General features: G+C 42.7%; 1 protein-coding gene across 3 annotated transcripts in view; it reads right to left on the bottom strand.

The window, feature by feature from the left end:
• Nucleotides 1-7,666: 7,666 nt before the first annotated feature.
• The window catches only part of runx2b (RUNX family transcription factor 2b), a 94,696-nt gene continuing 81,966 nt past the window's right edge, over nucleotides 7,667-20,396 (bottom strand). For all 3 annotated transcript variants that reach the window (XM_019856516.1, XM_019856517.1, XM_019856518.1), the window contains 4 exons: nucleotides 20,172-20,276; nucleotides 11,592-11,759; nucleotides 10,893-11,054; nucleotides 7,667-8,497 (listed from right to left, as the gene is read on the bottom strand). In XM_019856516.1, coding sequence (XP_019712075.1) covers nucleotides 8,007-8,497; nucleotides 10,893-11,054; nucleotides 11,592-11,759; nucleotides 20,172-20,276 — 926 coding nt within the window. In that variant the 3' untranslated portion in view covers nucleotides 7,667-8,006. The remainder of the gene's footprint in view (nucleotides 8,498-10,892; nucleotides 11,055-11,591; nucleotides 11,760-20,171; nucleotides 20,277-20,396) is intronic.

The raw sequence follows: 20,396 nt of genomic DNA, 5'->3' as shown, positions 1-20,396 counted from the left end.
TTGTTAAATATTCGGTTTTCCACTTCAGTAGTCATTTACTTCAGTTTTTGCATGTAAAGCTATAGTTATTCACTACAAAATGTATTCTTTGTTAATATATTTAGATGCCTAAAACGGATCAATTGGATTTACATAATTTCCTATGGGATATATTGCCTTGGATTTCGGGCGATTCGGTTCCAGTCAAATTTTCTGAAATGGATTAATCAGGTTTCACTGTAAAGTGCTGAAGTTGAAAAAAAAAAAATTGCCTTCACACAATTACAGCGTCATTAAAAAAGGAAGCAAGGTGGAGACAAATGACCAAAGTTCTATTTACAGCTCAAGCCTAAAAGGTTGAAGATCTTCTGGGCCTCGAACAAGCTTCTAGCCCATGCTGTGGTTTGGAACATTTAATGCGAAGGTCCAGCATTTTAATGCTGACTTTGCAAATAAAATCCCATCCTTTGGCATCCCGGCTGACGGCTACAAATGAAGGAGGCTTTCATGCCAGAGCTCGAATGCCTTCCTGTCTCTGAAAAGCCGAGGAGCGCTGCCACGCGAGCCGTCTCCAGTTTTCCTCACTTGAAGAAGCGCTCACCCAATTCTGCGCGGTGGTTCCGCGCTGCTAACTTGATGCCAGAGAAAACAAACGCAGGCAGCCCGCTTTTGCCTGGCGTTTCCACAGCGTAAAAAGTACCACGCGAGACCTGGTGCTTGCTAATTCGCTGTGTTGGATGAAACAAATACACAAAATACTTCAAATAAGTAGATTTTTCAGGTGTTAGTACTTGAGTATTTATTTGCCCTTCGTACATTTGAAAACAAGTAGGTACTTGCTAGCCATTACTTTGGCAAAATAGGCTTTTTAAGTTTTTTTCAATATTCGTTTTTTTTAAAATTCCCCCCCCCCCCCCCCCAAAAAAAAGGTAAAGGCAACAGCAGTGGAGGTCTTGATTATTTGAGATTGGGTTTTTTTTGGCCAGAAAAAAAGGCAAAGCAGCGGAAAGGAACGTGAACCAAGGAACATTGACAATGATCAGCCAAAAGATTCAGAGAAGCAAGATATCCCCCTTCCATGGCCTTGTTTAAGAGAAGAGTTTGTTGTCAAGAATGATTAGTGATTCAAGTGTTGCGTCTTCTGCCAAAAGAAAGAAAGAAAAGGGCTGCTGGCATTAAAAATTCTCCCTCTAATCGAAAAAAATGTTTTTTTCCCACCCAGTCATTGTTGACCAGTTTCAGTCACTTAAAAAAAAACCCACACACAATTCACCCTGAAGGAAAACCTCAGTTATGGGGAACTCGTTCCCGACCCACGTGCATTTTTAACCCTCCTACATGCTTTCAACTTGATAAACCACACTCCACACTTTTTAAAATCATTCCTCAGCGCCTGTTCTCACTCTGTCCGGTTCTCCAAATGAGAAACATGACACCAAATAGAATCCGGCACTGTACATTTAAACCAAAAGTTCAAACAAAATAGTTCATTTAGCCTCACGAAAGTTTGCTTAACGTTACCCAATAACGCAAAACCAATTGGCAGGCTCATGGAAATTAGCATGGGTAATTCTAAACACATATTGAACAACAATGGGGTGTGTATGTGTGCGTACACAAATAGCGCATACAACAATACTCACAGGCATACATGCTTGACCACAAGTGAAGCTTTGTTGATGACCTCTGCCTCCTCTTCTTACTGCAGCATCTTTTCCCGTGGTGCTCAGTGCTGCTTGGCATGTTGTGGAACACTCTGGTGGTACAGTGAAAACATGCAAGTCTAAATTTGGACTTGCTATTTATTCTGTAAAAAAAGAAGAAAAAAAAGCATCAACAATGAAGAATTACAAGAATTTTCAAATGGTGGGGTTTGTTTGTTTTTTTTTTTTCTTTCGAGTCACATTGAAGTGCAGTGCATCTCCGTGTGTGGGCAGCAACAATCACATTTATCAGTCCATTATTCACTAATGCACAAAGGGTGGTGGTGAGGGGGTGGGGGGGAGGCGGCTTAGGGTGCTGCCTTTGTGTCCCCTGGCTGCGTGTGTGCGAGGCCTGTTCCGCATGAAGTCCTGGCACGCAGCTTCAGTCCGCCTCGTGTTGCGTACCCGCCTGGGCCTGACAGTTGGGATGATGTCTAATTCCAAACAGTGACGTGAACGAGGGGGCGCCGACAAAGGGGTCCTTTGTTCGCACACTTGGTCGCTGTCCATGGTCCTGAGACTTTGAAATTTGACGCCATCGCTTTCACGATTGACTGCCTGATCAGATCTGGCAGATGTTATTACATGTGTGAAGTTGATTCAATAAGCACGCTTTTCTTTGTTTTCCCAGACCCCAAAAAAGCAGTTTGAGAGGGTGGGGGACACGCTAGAATATTGTACTATAAAAAAAAAACAAAAATAATTAACACCAGGAAGCACTATATTACAGTTATGGAGACACAAACCAAAAAGTTTTACTTCTACTGCAAGTGACACAATAAACTCTGACAGTTTTCATATAGAGAATAAAGAATATACTTGTTTGCCCGAATAACGTTATTTGATCTGTCTAAATATGTTACTCCACCGTGTTCAAATGTCTATTGCAACTAAAAATCGCGGCGATCGATCCTAACCGTTAGCATCAGTCAGTTGTGCTTTGCATTGTTCACGAGCATTAAGATTAACATATTTTTCAAAGCCAACGTTTTGTGGTTGTTGTCAATACGCGTAATTCTATTTGTGCAGTTGGACAGTAAATCTGTACTGGCTGATCGGATCTCGAAAATGTTCTAAATTGCGTCACTTGCATCTCAAGGCATCGCTGAGTTTAGTTCCTCCTCCCACATTGACTGATTCAAACAAACCCTTCATTTCTGGCTTCTGCAAGGATTTGGGCGACTGCCTGGATGAACTATTAATGACAGCTGATCATTTCTCGCATTGGGTCAGCAAAGAGAAGTCGGGTTGATCAGTTGGGTTCGGGTTCAGTGGCCGGGGTTAGTATTGGGGTGGGGCTGCGAGGTTGAGGAGGGGCGGGGGGGTCTTCGTGCCGGGCGGGGCCGGGAATCGGGAACCGACTGAGATCTGGCATTCATTTAGCTTGCAGAGGCAAAAATGTGTTGGAGCGGCGCTAACTTAATAAGCACAACCTAGCCTGCCTTTTGGCTCCAGGGAGGGCGCCATGGGTGGGCAGCCCACCTCACCCAGGCCAGGCTCTTCAACAGCCACTAGGGGGCGCCAAAGTACACAGTTGCTTTTGACGGAGTGGGGTCAATTTAAGACGCCTCTGGCATGGTTTTTTCAGGCTCAAATTGAGGCAGAGGTGGTACCATCCTGACCATGTGCCACAACATCTAGGAATGAGGAAGCTGTTAGCTGGTGTTGAGCGCATCGCATCATGGCATGAGGCGCCCACTGCGATTCCTGCCACTAAAGGCTTTAAGAATATATTTTTGTGGCTCAAGTGTATAAAGATGTGTAGGCACAAGAAAGATTTGCGTTTGTTCATTGACATTTGAGAGGGGTGCGGTTGCAGCGGCCGGAGCCTTAGAGAGAGGACAGAATGGCTGGATTTTGAAGCTTCGTCATAAACTCAGATTTTATTTTTTTAATCATTCAAATTTGGCAGGGTTGTGAGCAACACTATTCTCTGTGGCGCGTCAAGTTTACAGGACAGATTTATTTTTACGATGCAGGCACTTGTGGACTGAAAACAGCACAAGACCTTCAGTAAGCTCCTTGTGTACCTCTCACGAGTGAACTGATGCAAATGTCTTTGGGCGTCTGGCTTGTTTTAACTTCATCAATGTAATTGCACAACGCCGGGAATGTCAAACAAGAACCAGCGGGATTTTTTTTCCCCTTCCACAATAATTTAAATTCAGGGAAATCCCAAGAATGTTCTTGACATCAGAAAATACACATGGATGAAGCTTCAAACCCTCACCCCCCCCCCTTTTTCTTCTTTTTTTCCGACTCATGTGAACACTCAGATTGGCTCTATTATGTCTGGGAATAATGTAAAACAGCTTCCCAGCGTGTCCGTGTCTCTGCTCCCGTCTCTGGAACGCCACTTTGACGGCGGCTGGAGTCTGGATGAGCGACGCCTAACTAAGCCACTGCTCCACCCCCACCCCAAAAATTTGCCGCCATCGCCATCTTCCAAAGACAACTCGCGCTCAGACAAAGTAACGATTCCATGGTGACACCACGCGGAAAAGTCGTTGTAACTACTGTACTTTGACAGACAGATGATGAAATAGTGAAAATATTTCTCATTTAGTCCCCAAAAAAGGGCCACCCTTCGTATATTAATGGTGGACAAAACACAGATACGACCTGAGCACAAAATGCTAATTAATTTGTGGCCCGAATTAGGTACAGTATAGCATGAATATAAAAAGCGAACTAAAAGTTTGTGGATACGAATTAGTTGCTAATTTGTGGTCTCAACACACCAACTTATGGCCACAAAAATACTAACTTCAGCCACGATCACTCCTAAAACACCAAAAAGTTTGACTTTAAAGTTTAAAATGACGGCTTGCCTTCATCTGGAAGCTTCGCATCGTGTCATTCCGTCTACAGGTGTAGAAAATAAAATCCTCCACACCTGTGGCAATCAACAGCATCCCAAAGCTAAAGTTAACTAGCTGAGGAGATGCTCTCTTTGGAGCAACATTTTTTTTTGACAAGCGTGACGGTGGTTTGATAGACAGACGAGATGGGCCTCCTTCAAACCGGACTGCTAAACACATGGCTTGAGGCTATTTAGCTGGCCAATGAACCACTAATGACCAAAGGAACCCACTTCCGGGTTCATCGTTTGACGGACACGCTACGCACCACATGACGCATGCGCACTCGCTAGCTCTCTTAAAGGGACACGACACAACAACCTTGAAATGATGATGAGATGCGTGCGCATGTACATGAAAACGCATTCTTTCCGCTAACAACCCCGGCTAAATTTAGCTCCTCTCTGAAACCCAAAGTCAGTCTCTCAGTTAAAATGCATCACTTCAGCATATTAGCTTGACAAAAATTATTGCACTACTTTTCATAATTAGTCAGTGCTAACTTACTGCATGTCGTAGCGTTCTACTAAGAGCAGAAACGTGCAAATATATTGTAGGTGAGTTTTTCCACACCATGTCAGTGTCTCTGAAGACAATTAAATGTGCATCCACTAAAAGTTAATTTCACTCACTTGTGTGTGCCTTGAGGGGTAGCTGGATGAATCACTTTTTGATGACCTTATTCGGGCAAGATGGCGGCGTAAAGGTCCTGACAAATGAAATCCATAAAATTAATTCCCAGGATTAAATTCCTGCAAATCCTAAAGTGTCACACATCAACAAGCATGGGAAAACAAAACACATCAGATGAAAAGGGACGGATCAAGACGCACCGAAAAAAAAAACTTCGAAGAGATCAGGCCAGATGTTATCTGGGAGGGAAAAAAAATAATTTCATTAAATCTATCAAATCATCTAAAAGCTTTTTATTTGCTTTCTCCAGTTACAACATAAACACTTGACTTTTTTGACTTTTCAGACTGAAGCAGCAGGAATGTGTGATGTGTGATTGTGTGTGAGTGTGTAATGTTTGATTCCCTCTGCATGCCGACCTTCAATAATAAAGTCCTCCCAAATGACTTATTATATTAGAGCCCAACAGAACTGATGACAACCGTGCACCATTGATGTCTGCATCTCATTTTGTGCCAATTGTATGTGAGATGAAAGTTTGTTGTAGTGTGAGTAGTGTAAAACACTGTCCATGATTGATGAATAGGAAAAAAAAATCCTTCTTAAAATGCTGACAAATTTAAAAAAAAAGAAAGCGAGTTAACTTCTCATTTCTCATAATTTAGTAGGAAGTGAGAAAAAAAGCTGAAGCCGACTAATTTCCCAATTTAAAAAAAAGTTAAAAAAAATACTAACCTTAAAAAAGGGCATTTCAAATATATTTAAAAATAATTAAATAGTAAATTTAGAATACAAAAAGGTTCTTTGTGAAAAGAAATGTGTTGGAAGTGAGGTCCCACTGGCCAAAATCAAAACATTAAAAAAGTTGTCCCCCTAAGTCACCCTAAAAATTATGTTTGCTACTAATTACCTTTCATTGTTGGACCAAAATTCTCCTACATTTTTGTAACAAGCAGTTCCTTTGGAATGGCAAACAGTCAGAAAGTGAGATTCCAAATGGGCTAACAAAAATGTGGGCTCTTTACTATTTCGATCAATTGTTTCTGTACAAAATTGTACAAAAAAATGTCACCTTTGGTACTATGGAATGCAGCACAGGAAGTGAGATCATGCTGGAAGCATCCATCACATTCATGATCCTATTAAAAAAAATGTGGTGTGATTGGAACTAAACTGCACTACATTTTGTTTTTAGTTTTGTACAAAAGTTTGCAAAAGTGTCAAACCTTGGGAATTTAATGCCATAAGGTAGAATTCAAATATTGCTGAAAAAAAAATGTGCACGCTTACTACTTACTACGCCCTTTTGCTTTTTGTACAAAATCCTACAAAAATTGAGTGACAGGAGACTTTGGAAAAGCAAGTGTGTGTCGTATGTAAGATAATTGCTGACTCTGAACAGCCAATCAGGCAACAGGATGACATCACATGACTTTTGTATCCATCAATAAGTGCTTTTACTGATTCAAGATGGCATCAACATGACAAAGAAAAAAAAGATTATTTAAGGAAACAACATGAGTGTCAAACACTCTGACCAACTTTCTCAAAGCCGTCACGTATCAAACAACAACAACAACAACAACAAATCTTCGGGTCCTGAGCTCTTTTATTGGAACTATGCTGATTGTCTGAATCTTGGCTGTCGGCGTAGCACTTGCATCTTTGGGTACCACCGTAGTTTCTCTATTTCTTAAATTACCAGCTTTTTGTTGTTGCCGTTTTGAAAAATGTAGTCATAAAGACGCAGCAAAAGTATTGGGATGAGTCAAGTTTCAAAAATACAATATTACATAAGTTATGGCTTCATAAGTTAAACAGGAAGCGGAACGCCCTGTAATATACACGTTTAAATAAGTCTCGCTGCTCAGTGCGTCTCTGTATTGTCGTATAGAAAAACAAAAAACAAAAAACATGCCTAATGCGGAAAATAAAAAGCCGTGAAGGACCAATCAGGAGGAAGGACACGTAAAGGAAAAGGAAAACAATTACACTACCACATTAACATCGGAATCTTGCAAGACAACAATCACATGTTTTAGGAAAAGTTAAAATATTTCAGGACATTTTTGAAAATGTAATTCAAGGGAGGGAAAATTGTATTTTTGAGAGAAAAAATATATTGTTGAGAAACGTTGTGCTTTTTAGAAGTACCTTGTAGATTTGGAAAAACCGTTATAATCGAGAAAAGTCATATTTGAGATTTTTTTTCATAATTTTAGAAGGTATATGTAGAAAAGTTGTACTTTTAAGAAAAATGTTCACTTGTTAAAAAAGTGTATATTTAAGAAAAAAGTCGCACATTTTCAAGAAGAAATGTTTCATCTTAGAGAAGACATTTTTCAGGAAAAATAGTTATAAAATTGATGTGCGAAATAGAAAACATTCATATATTTCAATCAATCAATCGTATATATCAAAATATACAATGCAAAAAAAATGGCATAATTCAAGTAAAAAAGTCATTGTTGAGATTCCCTCCCCCCCCCCCCCCCCATAGCTGATGCAATGTCCTCTTTTCAAGAAAAGTTTTATTTCAAGGTAAAAAGTTGCTGCTGATTTTTCTTCTCAAATTTATTTATTTATTTTTAAATGTCATTTAAATCCGACTTCAATATGGTAGTGTAATTCATATTATTATTTTGCTCTTTGGAGTTTGTGCCTCCTCCATGTTGGTATGAAAAAGATTTTGAAAAAACAGTCTATTCGGAAGGATGTGCTGCTTATTGCCGCTCCGAGCGCTTTGGTCCAAACATTCCAGGAAGACAAGTTTGCACAAGTCGAGACGAGCTGCTTTCAACAAAATAAAAATCCCTTTTCAGTCAGGCATTCAGTAGGGCCTCCACACGGCCTCATCCATGCGTCCCCCCGTGTTGAGGACGGTGGGGGAGTTGCTGTGGCTCCCATCTCCCGCGTCCACGCCGCCGTCCGCCTGGCTGGGAAGGTTGGGGTTGACCAGCGAGGTCCCCGTGGAGGCGCTGGTGCAGGGCGGGGGGGCCAGTCGCGAGGGTGAGCGCTCGCCGCCCCCGCCCGACACCATGGAGATCTGGTAGGACCCGGACGAGGCGCCGTAGTACAGGTAAGGGGTGCTGCTGGTCTGGAAGGGTCCGCTCTGGTTCTGTGTGGAGCCCGGGTAGGGCGGAGGAAGGTAGGTGTGGTAGTGGGGCCCCCCCAACGACATGGCGGAGGTCACGGGCGGCGTGTAGGTGAAGGTGGCCGGGTAGTGCATGCGAGGACCGCTGAAACGACTCTCCGCCAAGGATGACAATCCCGGGAACTGGCGCTCAAACTGGCCCGGGAAGGGGCTCAGGTCCGAAGAACCTGAAGGAAAGATGACAACAACAACAAATGTTAGCGCCTTGAGACGAGGGGCAACCAGTGAAATTCACCAAGCTCAAAAATAAATAGATGACTTTGTCAAACACATTTTTTCAATTGAAATTAAATGCCATTAATCCATTCCAGTCCTTTTTTTTGTGTGTTTTTAATTGAGGAAAATAGTAATTTTGGATAAAAATGGGGTCCCATCCGATTAATTGGCAGGTATTGGCTATTTAAAAATCAGCCAAAATTGGCTGATTAAAAAATATTGAAATCTATCCAAAATGAGTCGAATCAGGAGCTAGAGTCAGGTCATCGAGGAGTGGGAATCTCATTTCTTCTCTTAATAAACAAGGCTTAACTTCTTATTGCACTTAGAAGACTGTTAAAAGCGTTTAAATGCTGCAAAGACTGCAGAAAATTCAGACACCCCCCCTTTTTTTTCTCTTACCATGATTTCCTTTGGGTGGAATAAAAATGTGACTAAAAATGCCTGTATTGTTTTATTCATCATCTTCTGTCTCGCCGGCCGACGCTGACAAAGCGTTTGCATGTTTACGCATATTTACGTGTGTGTGTGTGTGTGTGTGTGTGTGTGTGTGTGTGTGTGTGTGTGTGTGTGTGTGTGTTGAATGTGGAGCAGCACATGTGGAAACACTTTGTGCAAGAAACAGTTTCCATGAGATCCATAATGAGGCGGACCCCGGCTCTGATGTGGCTCCGACGTTCGCCTCCCGTCGGCTCCAGCGAGTGTGTGCGTGTGTGTGTGTGTGTGTGTGTGTGTGTGTGTGTGTGTGTGCTACATCCCCCAAAATAAAAACTACCACCCCCCCTTCCCAAACCACTAACTGGCTGTGGTGAGCACGACGCTGGGTGCAGAGTTTATGGAGAATGGGAGGTCTACTCCGTACCCCCATGCCATAGTTAGCCCCTCCCCATACCTTCTTCCCCGGGCCCCCCCATTTGTCCCCCTCAGTGGTTTAGTTCAGCTACAGCATTCATATCATAAATCACGAGGCGTCTTCCCTGTCCCCACGTCTGCTGCGAAAAAGAGGGCGAAGAGGATGAGAACGAGGGGGTGGAGGCCTCGCGGAGAGAAGCGGAGGGGCTCGGCGTGTTGACGTGCAAGTTAGCGTCACGTAGCATATGATGCTAATTAAAAGACCCCCCCCCCCGCCCCCACGATTTCCTCTTATTATTTTTGAAGGAATATGAGATTGTGTAACATGTTCAGGTCACATTCATTTCTCGATTGCAGCTTCTAATGTAGTATATTTACAGTATGAGATTTAACGTATGTATGCCTCTCATACATTACATATACTTAGAAGATATGCAATATATCAAGACTGCAATGTGTTATTCATGTTCCAGGTTCCATATAGCTAACGCAACATATTAGCACCACATTTCATATCTTCTAATCGATACCTTTAAAGCATTTATTTGAAGAACAGGACACGAATGTTGTCAGCTGTGTGTCTGTAGCACATTTGTGCGGTCAGGTTGCAGTATTTCAAGGTGTCCACATGTCAGTTGGGGTGTGTGTGAGGTCACGAATGAGTGTGTGGCTGTGAGAGTTGGTTGTGTGAGTGTAACTGTTTTTTTTTGGTTTGTTTTTTGTTTTTTTGCTGAGTGTGAGGGTTTTTTTGTGGTGTGAGTGAGAGTTGCTTTGGCGTCTATAAGTTATGTTGTGATGAGTGTGGTTTTTTTTTTTTTTTTTTAATTTAAATGTAGTATTTTTTTTCATTTGTGTGTTTGTTTCTGGGGCCTGGGGGGTCGGGTAAGTGTGACAAGATTTTGTTGGGCGTGAGAGGTTTTGGGTGTGTGTGACTCTGTGTTTTTTTTTTTTTTTGTTACTGTGAGAGGTTAATGTTCTTTTGAGTCTACATGGCACCTCATATGAACGAGAACAAAGCGTGACAAAATGAAAGCCGACCAGGGGAAACTCCAAAGTCATCTAGGCCGACAAGGCAAGTTGACTGCATCTGAATGATGGCAGTGAGTCAACAGGTGTTCAGACAGAAAACTTGTCTGGCGGCATGCTGGGACTTCAAAAGGGGCGCTTCACTTTTATTTATTTTTGGGTGTATAAAATGTAAGCCGGATACACACAAGCCAACTCATGCAATTTGGCACAATGCCGCGTGAGGGAGTGCAGAAGAGCAGCAAATCGCCGAGAAAGACACTTTGCTGGTGTTTTTATTTTGCCGGATAGGCCCTTTAGGATCAAAGGATGACGGTCGCGCTGTTAACATCACTTTGAACACCTTTGCTGACTTCTGCTCGCTGGTCTAAATCGTGTTCGCAAAAAGCTAGCGCAGTTTCATTTGATGAAATGACAAGGTTTGCTTGAACATGCGGGCTTTTAAATACTGGTGGTTCATTGAACAACCTGGCAAGCGTCTGGGCACGTCGCTGATGGAGGGCAGGCCCGTGCCTCTGCTGGAGGAGAGCGGGGTGGTGGAGTGCACCGAGGGGGACGCCATGGGACTCAGGTACGACGGGTACGTCTGCTCGTACGACCACGGCGGCGACGACTGCGACTGACGCGGGTCTGATGGAGTGGAGAGGAGGAAACAGTCAGTGACGCGTGAACGGCGCGTCTGACGGACTCGGTCTGAGTTCTTCAGAGTGTTTACTTTGCCGGAAAACAACTTCCTGTTTGCCTTTTAAAAGGCAGCGACATGTTAATAAGCAGGGGTGGGAAAACGTAGGCGCTCAAGGGCCACATTTGATGTTTTAAAGCGGACACATGGGCCAAGTCATTAAAATGTGCCTGTAAACTATGTACAATTTCATAATAAAATAAATCACTCTCAGGTTTTGTTTTTTAATTATTATTTGGGCTGAACGATTTTGAAAGCTAGTTTTAATTGCCACCCCCCCGCCCGATATCACGATTGCGATTTAGTGTGCGATTATTTTCTCAATTCCTATGAATTCAATAATTAGTGCTTCAGCTTACTGTGATTTGAAAATTGCGTTCTACTGCAGTGCTACGTCGGCTTGAATTCAATTATTTCTTTAGCCCTATTTTTAAAAAGTATATTCTACATGATGAATTGAATTAAACAGTGATGGAAAGTATTACCGGTGATCTGCGTCTGTCCCTGCGCCGTGAACGAGTTGGGCGCCGTGTTAAGCGCCGGTCGCTGGGCCTGGGCGGGCACCGCCACGCGGACCCTCATCCTCTCCAGCTCGCTCAGGCGATCCGAAAACAGGCCCGACTTTGGAGGGTCCTCCAGCTTCTGCCGATGCCCTGAGGACGCAGTGCAGTGCTTCGGTTACATTTTATAAATATGCCATGTTCCAAAGACTTAGTCGAGACTTAATATGAGTTAATAGTGAAGGTAATGCAAGTTTCACACTGTATCGACCAACCCGAGTCTGAAACCATACTTTGAGACGCTAACCCTAGTTTAAAACCCTCCTTTGAAACTCAAACACGAGGCTAAAATCCTACTTTGAAACTCTAATCCTCATTTAAAATCGTATTTTGAAACGCTAACCCTAGTTTATACCTTACCCGAAGTTTGAAACCCAAACTGCCATTTAAAACCCTACTTTGAAACCCTAACCAGAGTTGAAAAATGTTTTACAGTAAGTGAACGGCCGTCCAAATGTCAGATAAACGCGAACGAGTCTTTAAGATTGACAGAGAAAGTTGTGAGGAAGAGTCAGTTTCAGTTGCGAGTGAATCTGGATCCTCCGACTGCGAGAGGAAGCCGTACGCTCATTAAGCTGAGGCCTGTTCGTCAGGTAAACAGAGTTTCTCACGCCACGACGCCATTATCCCTACAGGAGTCGCGCGCGCTGCCAAAAATATTCTCGCCTCGCTGTCTTCCTGCATTCCTCTGGCAAAATTTTGACACCCCTTTGTAACACTTGCACTCCTCAGAGGTGTGACTTACTGTACCTAGCACACGCATTCGTTCCCATAATGGGCCACGTGCTCACTCGTCTGGCGTTTAGTTCTCGACTCAGGTGTGGACTCACTGGCAAGTACATTGATTTTGTTGTCTTTTGATGCTGCGCAGCTTTCAGACAACGGCGGAATTCCCGCCGCGCTTTGGCACAACTCCAGCTGGCCCGCTAACAATCGGCAGGATCACTCACAATCCAGATAAACCTGCTTATGGAGGGGACGACACCTAACCAGGTCGAGTTTGCTGGAAGGCAACATGGAGTTTAAAAAAAAAAAAACATTCACAAAGGTTGCACCGGCTTTTTCTTACTCCTTGTGTTCTCGGACGTTGCTCAAACACCACCGTGGCAAAGCTTGGCTAAGCTAGGCTACTTTACAGTGTAATCACCCTTTATCATGGGGATAGGTCTGAGATAAGGTTCTTTTAAAAACGTATTTCCTCAAATAGTAGCCCGCTTGAATAGATACTCAGAATAATTGCTGCTTATGTCATCTCCAGAAAAAAAAAAATAAGCGCCCCGTCGCCCCCACCAAAGTTAAAATATCATATATGTACTAATTGGTCCAATTATTGACACTAAGTCCAAAAAAGCCACATTGTTTATTGGGTTTGTCATTTTCAATATATCCTGTGCAATTCCTCAAACAGTAGCCTCTGCTGTAATAGATGCCTAAATGAATGGATGGCTACCGCATCCACTGGAAAAAAATAAAAATAAATAAATAACCAATTCTGTATTTTCCAAGCAAATCCATGTTGCTCGCTGTGTTTATGAAATTTGCACAGATAATTAAGGCCTTTCATTTGGAAAGAAAGTCCCAGAAGTTCAGTCATAAGACATTGCATAATTCAAACATCCCCCGACCACGTCCCATCACATGTCTCACATTGTTGCCCCGCAGGGCTTCTTGTCTTCCCCGCAAAGAGTTCCCATGAATGATAAGAAGTTGTCTTTTAATAACAAACTCATCGCCATGTGACTGACTAACAACTAATGGATTTATTCTGTTTGGACTTTTAAATCGCAAATAGGGTTGCTTGGGAACCAAACACGAGAAGACTGCTCTGCTATTGCAGTGTCAGCTTTCATGACAGTGCTTTACCCGCTCTATCATCGTCCGTTGCTGCGCCTCAACCCCCCCGAAGCGATATCGTTGGCTCTTATGGTTCTTACGGTTTTTCATTCAGAGTGTCTATAACCGCTGGGTCCAGGATTGAGTGTCAGTACTTAGCCACCTGTACTTGTCGGGTGGACTTGCACCTCCTGAAACGTTTAGTTGAGCACAACTACATGCTTATCATGGCTTCTGCGGGGCTTAATTATTCCTTGTTCACTGCCAGAGCCAAGCTCATGTTTCAGCTGTTTTATCGGAACTTTAGTCAGGCAGCTGAGCAATGAGCCCGGGGTGTTTCAAAAGAACCAGGAAAAAAAAAAGGGGGCTGGACGATTTCACCCAACGGTGGGGAAAGTCCCCGACATTCCCATCATCACCATCAGCAGCAGCAATAAGGTTGGCAAAAGTAGCCACACTGTACATGGCTACCAGTAAAGGTACAGGGGGGAAGAAATGATGCTAGGAAAAGTAGTACAGTGAACCCCGATTCGTGGAAACAGGGACCGAGCCCTGCCACGAATCGTGAAAAGGGTTGACATTGTACTGCGAATGTCTATAGCTTTCACAAAATGGCGGCAAAGGAATATGCATGAGAGCACTGTAAAAGAAAAATGTGAAGACAAACCTCAGATGGGTAACTAGCTAAACTAACTTCAGTTATTTGCTTGGCAAAGTGCTAAATGGCCAATTATTGAAAAGTGCAAGTACAGCGATGTCTGGATTTATAAGCACCTCATCTTACGTGTTTTTCCAGTTGTCGCACGTTCAATTCTTTGCTTTGTGGTGCCTGGCAAAAATTTGCATTCAGGGTGAGCTTTACATTTGCCACCGTTCCAGAGCACTCATCCTGAGGTAAAGGAAAGAAAAATATTAAATGTTGCGTTTTTTTTTTAAATTTAACAAAGCGCTCGCTCGCATTGGCTCAACTTATGCTCCCAAAATGTTTGCCGTGTCGTTCATGCTGTTATCTATTTAACAATGAAATAATAAATAGTATTTAAAATCTACTTATGCACAGGAAATAAGTGCCTGTACTTGCAGATTAGCGATAGCACCGTCCCTGCCACTTCCTTCCCCGGCCCAGCCGGCGGCCGGAAGTTAGGACAGATTCGCACCAGATGTGCGACCACTCGGCGGCCGCGTGCCAACGCTCGCTCACAAGTCGTCGGAAGAAATTAGATCCAAAAGGAGTTATTATTCTAAGTGAAGCTCTGTGGCGCGCCGCTTTAATCTGATCAAAAGAAAAGCAGGCAAGGAGAATAAAGAAGCTGTGTGATTAAAATTAATGGAGGTGGTTTTCCCTTCACGGACAAGGTGACCATTCGTGTCTGGGATATGTGGTGACAGCCAGGCGAGTTACGCTCCGCTGCCGGCGCTAGCTTAGCTTTGCTCAGTCTTGACAGTTGGGAAATCAACATGACTTTATCCAGAATTGAGCAAAATGTCGACAGACTTGTGGGTTTCCTCTAAATTTATGCTAAGCTAGGCTAACATTATGTCACCCTGTCACTTCAGGTTAAAGCTCTTGTCTTAGCTTATCTCAGACTTGAGAGTTGGAAAAACAAGGCCGGCTTTGTCCAGACGCAAGGAAAATAAATTGAGAAACTTAATGAAACACAAGACTGCAAAAGCTATTTTAGTATTGCTTAGATACATACTCCATTTAATCCGAGTGGATAAAAAAATGGATTTGTGTGGAATCAAGCACACTAAAGTTTAAATAGAGACTTGTGGGTTTTACCTTTATTTATGCTAAGACAAGCTAACGTCGTCTCAACATCACTTAAAACGGAGTTATGATTTATTTCAAGTCCAAAATACCTCCTCTTCACACATGACTACAGTCTGCTGAATTAATGGGAAAACTGTGAGAAAGACAAACACTGGAGTGATCTCTTTCACTGGAATTCTTTTATGTATGTAGACAGCTGGGCTAGTTTTACACTCTGCTTGAAGGCATTTGAGAACACAAAATGCCAAAGCTAGCTTAGCTTAGCATTTAGGAGCCCGCAAAAACAAGCCTAGCTTTGTCCATAATCGAGCAAAATAATGTCAAGTGGTAAGACTTGTGGGTTTGCACTTGATTTATGGGGGCTAACGTCATCTTATGGAAACATAAAACACCAAATGCTATCTTAGCTTAGCATTGCTGAGCCTTGACAGTTAGAAAAACAAGCCCGGCTTTGTCAGGAATCAAGCAAAATAAATTTAAAGTGAGACTCAAGATGTGCTGGTTGAAACACGACTCGCTGATGTGATAAATGGATTAAAGAAGAAGGAAAACACTGTGGCACTAAACAAGGCACTAAATAGTGGCGCTACCGTTTGACAGATTCAAATGACATCAAATTATTAAACATTCATATTGTCATGGGCAAGAAAAACAAAAATCCCCAAATTTTTCTTCAAAACCTTTCGGTCACTTTCAAGATTGTGCATCATTGTCCCATGATGCGAAGCCATTTTTGGTCATCATATTTTTGCCTCTGTTTTTGTCCCCACAATTCTGTTAGTTTCGTGGAACTTTTAATTCTTGGTACTTTTCATTCCTTTGGCTGACTGTGTTCATCAATCCTACCTTTTTTCCTCACAGTTACACAACCATTTTATTTCTATGGTTATCATCACATTTCACCATTGCTTTTTGCTGTATTGTTTTTGAGTCCGTTTAAAGCTTGAGTAAGCATGTTTTGTGGCGCACTAAAGCCTCACTACACGTCTGCGTGGATGTCAGTCATCCATGAATCCAGTTCTATTTTAAATTCTGAGGCCTCACAACCACCGTTTTTATTTTTTTGACGTCATGAATAATTCCAGTGGATGACTTCCAGAGGAAAAAAGTGTGGAGTTCGGCTGGGCTGAAGGCAGGGTGACAGCCAGGCGCCCGTCCGCCGTGGGGGTCTGGTATCGGGGGAAGACGGATTGGAAGAAATGAGGGCAGATGATAAAACCAGAGATGGAGGGAGGAGAAAGGGGGAAAAAAGAGGAGGGGGGAAGAGGAAGAGGAAAAAACGAGTGAAAAGGAGCCGTGCTGACTGCGGTGGAACGCTGCCAGGCGTCTGTGTGGTCCGGCCAGGGAAGGGAAAACGCACTCGCTCGCGCGGGCGCGCGCGCACACACACACACACACACACACACACACACACACACACACACACACACACACACACACACACACACACACGTACATTATACACTTATGTATATAGACGTCCAGGACAGCTCCCCCAGGCGATACTATGATTTCATGCAAAAACACATTAGAGATGATTCAGAACGGGAGAACAGCTTTCTATTTCTTTTCCTCACTTTTTCTGACGCCCGCTGAATGATTTTGTGTTTAGTGTGACACATGCACAATCATGCGCCCGCAGACACTCACATGCACTCACTCACTCATTCATTCACACACACACACACACACACACACACACACACACACACAAACACACACACACACACACACACACACACTCACTCACTCACTCACTCACTCACTCACTCATTCACTCACATGCACGCACTTGGCACATCTTCAAAAAACTTCACACAACTGACTGGCTGTCTCTAAAAAGCTTTTTACTTTCTTTCTACTTCCTCACTCTGTTGCTATTGATTTATTGTTGATGTGTGACTCCCAACTATCACTGATTTGTTGTTTGATGACACACACACACACGCAAAACAACAGGAAATGTATGATGGCAGCGAACCACAATGCAAGAGTCTTGAAAATATTTGTTGCATTATTACTGTTATATTGGTGAATTGAAAATTTCTATTAATTTATTTCATTAAAAATCATTCATGCATTTATTGTAAAGAAATCAATAATACACAAAAAATAGATGCATTTATTCTTCAAAATAACATGTTTTCCATATTTACACACACTACAAATGCCTTGGCCCATCAGTCAATTTAAAAAATAATTATAATAATTACTAATTTTATATGAAGCTAAAACTTTCCATGGAATTGTGTTCATTCATCTCATGATATCCAATACAAAAACTTTACAATAGAAATTCAAAATGCGTCCCACGATTGTCCAGTGTATAGTGTCAGTAGCGAGTGTGGTTTACCAGATAAAATGTCAACAAAATCAGGTAAGACAATAATATTAATAATAATGGTGATCGAAGCGCTTACTTTCTTTGATTGACACTTTTATTTTGACCAATATGTCTATTACTGAGCTCATGATGAGAGCCGTCCATAATGTTTTGAGCCATTGCTCAGCATCAAAATATTGGTATCGTAAAATCTGCTTGTTAAACTCTTGTCTACTGTTTGTATTATTGATGATTCCCCAAAACAATCACGACCAATCTTTGGGAATGTCTATCAACAGCTAATTGGATTTAGCGTCCCGCAGGGCTCTGTTTTAAATTATCTGCTTTTTATTTGAGATTAAACGATTTCATTTCTTTTAATTATGTTTATTTTGATCAATATGTGCAGCATAAATGACATTCAAGTAACAATGCAGCTAGCAACAATTACTAAACATTTGGCTTTGGCAAAAAAGGGAATTTCCACATGAAGATTTTGAGTCATGAATATTGTGAAACCCTGTTTTCCCCCCTCGCATATCAAATACTTGACAAAATGATGTGTTTTCTACTTTTCCAGGCCTTACCATTATCTGATCCAGGTTTTACCCTTTGAAAATTAATTTAGAGGGGACTTTTTTTTTCTACCGAATCAAATACCGATCAGGGAAATAATTATGTAATAATTGTGTCAATTTTGGGGAGCACTATTCAAGAAAACACAACTTTTTTTGGTCATAAAATTGTCAACGAGTCATTACGACACGTTATACAGACGAGTGGATTTTAATGCCTGGCTGTGTGTGCGTACTGTGTGTGTGTGTCTATGTGTGAGGTTAGTACGTAACCACTAATATGGTCTGCAGGAACCGCTGCCTCCTCACCAGAGTTGTTAACACTCTGACCCCCACAAAACACAAGGCACACGCACGCTTAGCCACAAAGCTAACTTTGTGTGACACCACAATGTTTTGTGTCACCTCTCGTGTGAGTCTACCATCAATTTGATTGACTAACTGCATATCTGCCAAGAGGAAGTGTGTGCTTTTTGCTACCGTTGTGTTTCTGAGACACAAACGCACACTAGCACACCTGGGCCTGCGCGCGACCACTCCCCGCCACCTATTAGCTGCAAATGACATTTAATGAGGCCTATTAGTTGCACTGTGCCAGCACTCTGCTAATGACACCATTAACATACAATCACACACTCCGACATGTGTCCTGAGCCACACACAACCACACTCGTGCGCTCACTCACACACACACGAGGGACGACAGGACTTCAGGCGTTAAGAGTGCTTTTGTGATGAAAGTCTGCAGACTCGTCGCGAATGACATCATTGATACTGTTTCGGTGTAGAACTGTAAATTATAAAAAATAATAATCAAAAGGGAATCCTTTGCAGTAATGTACATTATTTCAAAATATCTTTATGGACATTTTATTGCCAGTTAAGGCGTTGTGTTTAGATTAATGGATTCAAAGCCTTTTTAAGCCTTTTTAAGAATCCACTGGGACTCTGCAACCTGAACTAAACTCAACCCCTACTGTCTTGTGGAAATACTTATTGGGTGCCTTATTTTAATACCTTTCATCACTTTTATATACTCCAAAGCTTTGTTAACATGAATTAGCTGCTGAGGAGTCTCATCTGTTGGCCACCAAAGAACGGCCTAAAAAAAAAAAGTCATGTGACACGCAGCAGCAGATGCACAGGAAATGCTTTTGATCAAACAGCGAGCGAGCGTGCGTGTGTGAGTGACTGTGTTCTTGGCAGAGCGAGCACCGTTCCTAGCGGCAGGAACGACGTCGCTTGCTAAAGCGAGCGTCTGCCGGCTCCGCTGTGTCCCGGTGCCACATGTGAGCCTTGTTTGTCACATCACTAATGATTTTGTTCGTCATTTTTCATGAATTCCTCAAGGAGGAGGCAAACAGCTGCGTGCCAGACCAGCTGGCACTGACGGCTCAACGATAGTAAAGTGTCCCCCCCCCCCCCCCCCCTCTGGCCCAACTTCCTGCTCAGTTGTTTTTATACAGCCTATTAAAAGGAGCTGATGCTAGCACTCTTGCTACCCTGTGTAGCCTTTTGGGAATATCCCACCTCATTGTCTTGGTGCCTAGTGTGGGAAAAATGCCTCTTTATCGTGGTTCATTCATTGTTTAGGTCATGGTTAAGTCAACTTGAACATTTCAATGTTTGAATATACTGTACATATTTTGGGTGTGTTTTCTGCGTCGGTTTTACAGTCAAGTTTACCTGTGAGTGACAAAAAACAGCTTGAAGCAAACATGCTTGGCCTCTTATTTGGAGAACTGTGCAAACAAAAGAATGAAAACTACTGAATACTCACTAAGAAGTGTGCTTTAATGAGTTTAAGTGTCATTTCAACATGTTTGAAGTGTGTGGGAGAGGACAAAACGACTTCACTCCTCAATGAACGGTAGGAGTTTGTGAACGGACTTGCGTTAGCAACAGTGACCAAATGAGTCGATGAAGAGCCGTGAGTAAAAATACGAGACATTTCTTTTTTAAATCCCTGATGTGGGGGCGTGTGTATTGCATGTACTCACTCCTGGGTTCTCGTGGTCCGTCCACTGTAACCTTGATGGCTCGGTGATAAGTGGCGACTTGCGGCGGGTTGGTGAACACGGTGATGGTCAGCGTGAAGCTTTTGCCTGCGGCGACATCAAAGTGACATCATCATCATGATTCCCAAAGTTGACGCGCCATGCACTTCAGGGACAACGCGCCACATTCAACACAAACAGGGGGTGGGGAGGCTTTGGCGAGGTGTC

The sequence above is a fragment of the Hippocampus comes genome, unplaced genomic scaffold (assembly GCF_001891065.2).
Source record: "Hippocampus comes isolate QL1 unplaced genomic scaffold, H_comes_QL1_v1.1 scaffold526, whole genome shotgun sequence".
Taxonomy (NCBI): domain Eukaryota; kingdom Metazoa; phylum Chordata; class Actinopteri; order Syngnathiformes; family Syngnathidae; genus Hippocampus; species Hippocampus comes.
Note: the sequence above shows the minus strand (reverse complement) of the source record. Positions and strands in the feature narration are given on the sequence as shown.